The sequence below is a fragment of the Scardinius erythrophthalmus genome (genome assembly GCF_964197995.2).
Source record: "Scardinius erythrophthalmus genome assembly, chromosome: 7".
Taxonomy (NCBI): domain Eukaryota; kingdom Metazoa; phylum Chordata; class Actinopteri; order Cypriniformes; family Leuciscidae; genus Scardinius; species Scardinius erythrophthalmus.
Genome location: NC_138227.1, coordinates 31,162,224 through 31,170,786, shown reverse-complemented (window position 1 = coordinate 31,170,786; position 8,563 = coordinate 31,162,224). Strand labels below are relative to the sequence as shown.

General features: G+C 37.3%; 1 protein-coding gene across 1 annotated transcript in view; it reads left to right on the top strand.

Annotated features, from left to right (window-relative positions):
• Window positions 1-474: 474 nt before the first annotated feature.
• Window positions 475-8,563, top strand: part of slc36a4 (solute carrier family 36 member 4) — a 29,150-nt gene continuing 21,061 nt past the window's right edge. The window contains exons 1-5 of the mRNA XM_081370166.1: window positions 475-743; window positions 1,425-1,536; window positions 2,828-2,924; window positions 3,138-3,228; window positions 3,831-3,919. Coding sequence (XP_081226292.1) covers window positions 1,515-1,536; window positions 2,828-2,924; window positions 3,138-3,228; window positions 3,831-3,919 — 299 coding nt within the window. The 5' untranslated portion in view covers window positions 475-743; window positions 1,425-1,514. The remainder of the gene's footprint in view (window positions 744-1,424; window positions 1,537-2,827; window positions 2,925-3,137; window positions 3,229-3,830; window positions 3,920-8,563) is intronic.

Sequence of the window (8,563 nt, the reverse complement as noted above, 5' to 3'; positions counted from 1 at the left end):
CCTGCTTGCCAGAATAGAACTTTTAGTAGTACCAAATTTAGCAGAGTTTATAACAATATGATTTAAAGACAAATGTACCTTTTGGGAATTTGCTCATATGAAATTTAAATTATGTAGCTGGCCCATATTCATGAGTATAAGTATCAAAAGAAAGCAGCAAGTGTTGTATTATTATGTATACAAAAATGTAAAGATTTTAGCTATTTATGATTTTGTTATGGGAATGTAACACATAGCCTACTGTAGCTCTCAACTGGCATCCAATAAAAATCAACCTCTAGTGAAACATCTACAATAATATATACCATAATTAAATATTTAAAGTTTGTATTTTGAGGAAGAAATGTAGACTGTATTATTGTGTAGAATGTGTACTAACTGCTAAAGCTAACTAGCCTACTAGTCAAACTCGAGTCCCGGCCGTCACCAGTGCCTGTGAGTTGAGTCGCGGCCCCTTTAAGGAGTTGTACAGTCGTGACGACGGTGACGTTCACGGCACAGTTTGTGTGTGAGATCCTGCGATGATGTTCACCGTCCGTGAGAAAGAAATCTCCACCAGGGCTCATCTTCACTGACGGGTATCTCTTTTCCAATGGCATGTCATCACTGTTGGCTTGAGTCGTCGTGTCGCGGGTTGTTCGGAGCGGACACCGGGATCCCGGATCCAGCACAGGGCCGGTGATGGTCGCGTTCGAAGCCGGAGAGAGCAACAGAGGAGCGGCTGAGATTTCTGCGCTCCTTCGGTGAGTCGCCTCCACTTCCACTACACAACTCTTCACTTTAAACTGCTTAAAATGCACGACATCATCAACACTTAGCTCTTTATATTGCTTTTTTTTAAATATAAAGTTATTGTTGAGCAGATATATTATTGTATATCGTTATATAGTATAGTATAAAGTATAGGTTTAATGTAATATAGGCTATGTGTGTGTATATGTGTTCGTGTATGTGTATATATAATATATATATATAAATATATAACGTTATGTATGTATATATATATATATATATATATATATATATATATATATATATATATATATTGCACATTTATTCTATTAAAAAAATGTTGTAAACAAATGTTACACACATGTATATTGCATATTTTCCATGTTGCCTATTATTGTTTGTATAATACTTATCTATAACTTATAGTCATGGTAAATAATAGGTGTGTGTGTCCAAACATAAGTCTGGAAGTCTGCATAGTATGCTAAATATATGCTCTTGGCTGCTTAACAATTACAAATTGTTTTGACATTTATAGTTTTTAATATAATTACAGCATGACATTGACAAAGGTCACAATAGTGTGTAACAACAGACACATTTAGTGTTTTAAGTTTTTGTCTATCATGTGTTTACATATTCTTTTGAGTCTAATGAATGTCTGTGCCATTGCATTTTTATTGGGTCTACAGCTGATTCATCATTAGAGCACACGACACGTGGCCGTGAGATAATCAGCTTCAGTGTGTGTGGATAAACATCCTCCAGATGAGCAGCAGAAGATGGTCTCAGCTGAACAACTAGGTAATGATGTGTGTGTTACACCACAGATGACACTGAACCATGTGTGTCGCCGTCTCTTTCTGTCTCTGCTTGATGCATTGGTTTAATCTCTCTATATCTAATACAGAAACGTTAATCTAAGTTTAATCTAATAGAAATTTACCACTATCAAGTAATTGTATGCAGCACCTTTGTGTGTGTGTGTGTGTTATTGTGATACTTTTTATGTTTGTTATGTTGCATTTAAATAAAATCATCCAGAAGAAAAACACAAACAGACACACCACAGATTTGGTCTTCATTTTATTTAAAAATATATATTAATGGAAAGATCATAGATAGATAGATAGATAGATAGATAGGCCGTCCGCATGACACTGAGTTTGCAGACTATGTTATGCTGTTTGTGTGTTTCTTTATTAACTGAATAAAGCATCAGGCTGCTGTTTTAAGCAGGTCTTTTTTAAATTCATGAACTAGATCCATTTTAATTTGGCCATTAATAAAAAAATGTGTGTGTGTAAATATATTATATGTATGTGTATTTATGTATTGCTGGGTAGTAACTGATTACATGCAATCTAGATTACGTAATCAGATTCCAAAAATGAAGTAATTGTAATTAAATTATATTACGTTTTAAAATACTACTTTACTGATAACATACATGATTACTTAATATTCCCAAAATGGCAGTAAATTATTCATAATTCATTGATTCTGCCTTGTTATTATTTTTTATCTTTTACATTTTAAGTTCTGAAAAAACCTATTGCTTAAATACGTTCAGAAAGTCTTCCAGTTTTGTGGAATTGCACAAGGCCACACAGCATAAACAAATACAATATTTGATCTTTTTGTTAGTGTTTTATTTCGACAAAATCACTCCATTTATTTAAAATGATTAAGATTTAATTAGTTAAAAGCTTTTCATCTATTTATGAACCCCTGCAGTTCCTTCCCAAAACCTAACGTTCATGTTGTTAGCAAAAAAAGTAATCTTTTTTTCTCTTAAAAAAAGTAGTCAGATTACAGTCAAATGTATAGATTACATTACAAACTACACTTTTTTTTATCATGTAATTTATATTCAGCAATAGACTACACTTTGTAAATAATGTACACAGCACTGTATGTGTGTATAAATGTTTGTTTGATTCCATTTCCATGTGTACTTTATTATTTCCCTGTACAGTGACCTTGAGCTTGGGAAAGGCACTTTATAAATACAACGTATGATTATTATTACTGCATAAGATCTTACCAGTGCATTTGATAACTCTGTGGTTGTATTAAATATGATCCTGAGCAGACATGGAGGTGATGACCCCTCTGATGGAGGAAGCAGGAGGAGAGGAAGAGGATGTAGACGTGGATGAAGATTCAGAGCATCTGCCGCGAGGAATCACGTGAGTCACAGTCAGGGTTACTTTTGTAGTTTTGGGTTGACACTCATCAGGTGTTTGTTTGCAAACAGTAAATTTGTCTGTAACAAAAAATGTGTGTGTATATATATAAACAGCATACTCTCATATTACATAATGTATGTTATACCATCATTTCTGACATCTGTCTGCCTGAAATAACCACATTGGTGTGGATCTGTTTTCTCTACTCTTCAGGTTTACTCAAACCCTGCTGCATCTTTTGAAGGGGAACATCGGCACAGGGTTGCTTGGACTTCCTCTGGCGGTGAAGAATGCTGGGATACTGGTACGTAGCATCTCCGCTGCTTCTGTGAAGGCGCGTGAATGATTTTCCAGTTTCTGTTACACACAGACCATTTCTTTGCTGCTTCTCAAACTGAGCCTGAATCTGAAGCTTCAGACTGTCAGTTAAACCAGATCATTCGAAGTACGCCATGAAAACTGACTTGCAGACTGTAAAAACATGAAATGTTTCAGGAGAGCATTTAAATGCATTTGTTGTTGCCAAAAAAAATACAATTGCGGCTTTATTGCCCCTGTAATTGGCTTTGTTTGTTTTCACCATCATATCCTGATACTGACTGTTTAATGGGTGGACGGGTTAAAAAACTAGTCAGACTGGTTTACAAACTAAACTGTGTGACTGTGCTGACGGCCAAATTGGTTTGTAAGAATGTCAGTCCACACATTTTATTGCTGTCATAAAGCTTTAGTACAGTATGTAGGCAAAGTTCATGTTGAGAGAGAATGAGAGCGATAAAGCTTTATTGCTCTGGAAGACATTACATTTGGTCACTAAAAACAGATTATATCTTTTAAAACGGTTGATGTGCTTTAAAAGTGTCTAAACCGCATTAGACTGAACATGGTTCTCTGTTTTTCCTCAAGCTCGGTCCGGTTAGTCTGGTACTGATGGGTGTGGTGTGTCTTCACTGCATGCACATCCTGGTCAACTGCAGCCATCAGCTCAGTGAACGGTAAGAGTCCACCAATCACAGCCCACCGTCTCAGTCACCACAGCCAATCACATTTCAGCTCACTTTTTTTTTTTAAATGAACACTCAGTCCTGGTAGGGATGGGCGATACCACTTGTTTTGTTTTCGATATGATACAATATGATACTTTCAAGGCCAGTATCGCGGATACAGATACCGATACGATACCTCTAAATTGAACTTTTACATTTTTAAATTTCTTATTATTGAATTAATAAGAATAAAATGGGTAATGATACACACTTAACATTGTATTTGAAAGGCATTTTAACATTCAATACGCCTTAATTGGAACTTATTAGAATACATTTTTTGTTTACACATGGTTAAAATGTTTACTTGTAGTGGCAACCATGGAAATCTACAAAATATTTTAGGTGTAGTTGAACTATGGTTATTGTAATGTTCATTTTCATAAGGGACTGCCAGTGACAGGCTGTTGCACCCATAAAATGCACCTTTTTTTTATTTTGACAGTGTATGATTTATATTAAAATTAGTTACAGAATAGAACATCAGTATGAATTTTTAACATTCAATTTAAAATGTAGGCTACAATTTCAGTTTGTTTATTGTGAAATAACTCGATGTTTTTCTGTCTTCTGTTAAGCATTGTTCTGGGCTGCGTTTCCCAAAAGCATCAATGCTTTCTTATGATACTTTCGGCAAACGCAGCCCTGTTTGAATGCCGGCAGTGTGTGAACGCTCTCTGTGATTGATTGGTTCTGACTTGTAGCATTTGCGTGTTCAGATGAGCAAGAAAATAGTTCTACCACACAATTATTCACTAACATAGGTTATTTATCCAATTCAATGCATATTGTTTGCATTAAATTTCTTGTCAAATAAACAAAATAACGGGTAAAAAAAAACACACTGTAGTATCGATATTTTTATTTGAGTATCGATATATCGATACTTCATATCAATACGCCCATCCCTAAGTCCTGGCATGATTTAAGGTGTAGTTCAGTGGTTCCTAAACTGGAGTAAGCAAACAAAATGCTGAGTTTTGCCTCGGTTTTAATAACATTAAAGCTACACTGTGTGATATTTTCCCCCATCTAGCGGTGAAATTGTATATGACTACCCAGTGAATATTATTTTCTGTTCCTTTCAATTTCGAGGGCGTTTTAACTCCTACGGTGGCCGTATTATTCCAAGATTAACATGGCTTCCAGTTCGACTTCGTCCAATTGCGCCTTTAAAACTATTCATCACCTGTGATCAGTGTTTGGAATAACGTTAGGTAACGACGTTATTTTTTCAGTAACGGGGTAATCTAACTAATTACTTTTCCCGTCGTTACAACGCTGTTAACATTACTGGACGTTAAATGCGGTGCGTTACTATTAGGGATGGGCATAATTAATCGACGATCGATAATTGATCGTTAAGAATTTCGTCGATCACGTTTATTTGTTATCGATTAAACTAATGCAGGTTGCGTTGCTTAGTGTGAGTCTTGAAGCAATGGAATTAATTTAAGCGCGGAGGTACCTGTGCATCCCGGCAACAGTCCCCTCAGAGCGGGTGTTTTCGGCGGCTGGACTGGCTGTCACCATGGGTTGCTGTCGCGTCTGATCTCAGATCATGTCAACATGCTTATCTTTCTCAACAGAAATCAGTAGACTGGTGCATAAGTTCTATGGGAACTTCATGCGTTTTCTCAGATCGGATAGCTATCTGATTTATCAAAACGATTCCATTTACACCTGGTCACATAAATGTGTTTTTGCAAAACGGATATAAATCCGATCTTGAATTCCCGCGCTACATGCATATTTAAATTGTTGCACGTCACCGAAAGCAACTGATATGGGCTGCATTTTATTGATCATCAGCGAAAATTTCTAAATCAAAGACCGCAACCAGATATTGCGGCAACAGCCCTGGTAAGATCATTTCGGTTCTTTACTTTTAATGAAGATGATTGTGTGTTGATGAATGACTTTCACTTTGATTTGCGATAGTTTGCACGTTGGCTTGATGAATAGATGCTCATCTGTGGTGATGCGTGTTGAAGTAACGTTAGCGTCGTCATATCTGGCTATAACATGACATATAGCCTATAACACGCTCTCACACGTTTATTTCTTAGCATTTTTGGGATAAGTCAAATTTACATATGTGGTTTCAACAACCAGATGCATTTAGACCTCCTCCTGAAGTGGTTTGAGCGATCGGGTTTAAATCCGCCTCGAATGCGTTTCGGAGGGCATTTACACCTGGTCTTTTCACGATCGGATAGCTATCCGATCACAGAAAACGGATGAAGTGGCCATGGGTCTCTGTTCAAGAACGCCGGAGTAGACTCTTCAAGTCTACCGAACGTCCAGTTTCACTGCCACAAGTTGATCTTCTTGTAATAAAGATCTCATCGAGGACAAACAAACTGTATTTTTGTATTTTCATTGCATTTTTAATTTATAAAAAGTTAAAGAAATAATGAATTTCAATATAAAAATATTGATTAATCGATAGTCGATCGTTAATTCTCCCGACGATCGACTAAGAAAATTTAATCGAATGCCCATCCCTAGTTACTATGCATTGATTGAATAAACTCTATTAGACATTCTCTGATAAACTGTGTAATCCGAACCCACCCCTGGCTCGCACTCGCACAGCTAGTGAGGAGGTGGGTTAATAACGAGGTAAGCGATTATGATTGGCTAAGGCAGAGTCATGTCTTTCATGGTAGCCAATCAGAGCCAGTGTGTGCTGGCATGTGTTTTTACACACATGCCAGCACACGCGCCACACACACACACACACACACACTAGAGCTGAAACAACTAATCGATTTAATCGATTAAAATCGATTATTAAAATAGTTGTCAACTAATTTAGTCATCGATTAGTTGCTAAATAACTTTTATTTGCCGTAAGCGGCTCATTTCGTGCATATTTTAAATCTGCGGTGACCAAAGTGTGGCAGTAATGATCCACCGGAGTTTTTACTCAGCCAGTACAGCAGGAGAAGTAGCGAATAGCCAATAGGATTACTAACACATAATAAAACACAACTCCAAGTATGTTTTTGATGAGGATATGACAATGCAAAATGGTTAAAATCTCTAAAAAGTCTATGTTGAATGATAAAGACCCTTTGTTAATAATTTACTTGGGGAAAAAATGGCTAAAACTAAAATATAAGTACATAAACCGATTAATCGATTAATCGTAAAAATAATCGTCCGATTAATCGATTATCAAAATAATCGTTAGTTGCAGCCCTAACACACACACACACACACACACACACACACACACACACACACACACACACACACACAAGCTAAACAGAGATGTGATGAAGCAGCAGAGATGGCGAGTCAGGAGCAATCCGATGAAAAGTTGGCATTTTCAAGGTGGAGATATACTACTTCAAATTCATTGAGGTCAAACAAAGGCAAGAACTAGGGGTGGAACGGTACTTGTCTTCGTATTGAACCGAAACGGTACGGGCGTCACGGTTCGGTGCATAGCCTACATTTACACGGAGAATACACGGTATAAAAATAAATAAAACTCGCGTGCAAATTAATTAATGTAATGCGGAACTACTGTTAGATACACAAGTTCTTTATCTGTAGCCCCGCCTTAGCTCTGAACATGGCTCTGGCGATTTAAAGATTGGAATGCTGGAATGTGGTGTGTGAGACAGAGAGAGAGAGAGAGAGAGAGAGAGAGAGAGAGAGAGGCGCGGGCGCGATCGAAAAGTCGCAAAGTGTTTACATTTGTGTGCGTGCGCGTGTGAGAGGCGCGGACGCGATCGAACAGTGAAAACATAGAAACACTCAGTAATTGTGTTTATACAGGACATTCAAACTGCAAAGTGTTTCCAAATTCTTTGACATATAGCAACTTTTTTTTTTAACAGTAACGCAAATAGTTACTTTCCCTGGTAACGAGTTACTTTTATTATAGAGTAATTCAGTTACTAACTCAGTTACTTTTTGGAACAAGTAGTGAGTAACTAACTAATAACGTTCCCAACACTGCCTGTGATCCGTCGCAGCACAGATTTATGTTACAAGGTAAACAATACTTTTTCACCATTGACGCGAGGAAAAATAACGCAAGTTATACTAGAGGTCGTTCTGACGTTATGCACAACCATGCTATGGTTAGACAAGCAACTATAAAACTTTGAATATACACAAATTGGCTAAATTACCTGTCGAGAAGAAAGCAGGCAACTTCGGCGTCCGTTTTAAATCTTTGCTCCTCATGAGCTCTTTCCATCTGGGAAAAGTTACTCCTGTATTGACTTTGGTCTTGCTGATTTGCCTGTCACGTTGACGTTTTGATTCTCTCTTTCGCTTCCTTGGCGACTCTGCTAACGTTACATGTCCTCGAAAATAGGCGTGATTCAGCAATCTTTCAAATCTGCCGGCAGTCGTGAGTAATCTCCCCCTCGCATTCGTCACGGTGTCACTGAGTGTAAAAACACGAAAGGCGAAGCTTGAATTTCCAGGTATGTCCCTCTTTGGCGAATGTATTTTCAAGATGGAGGCGCAACATGGCTGCCCCCATTCGAGCGACTTGCTCGTATATATTCTAAATGGCAGATTTTACGCTTACGAGAATACTTTATTAATTGGTGGAAGTAATTACAC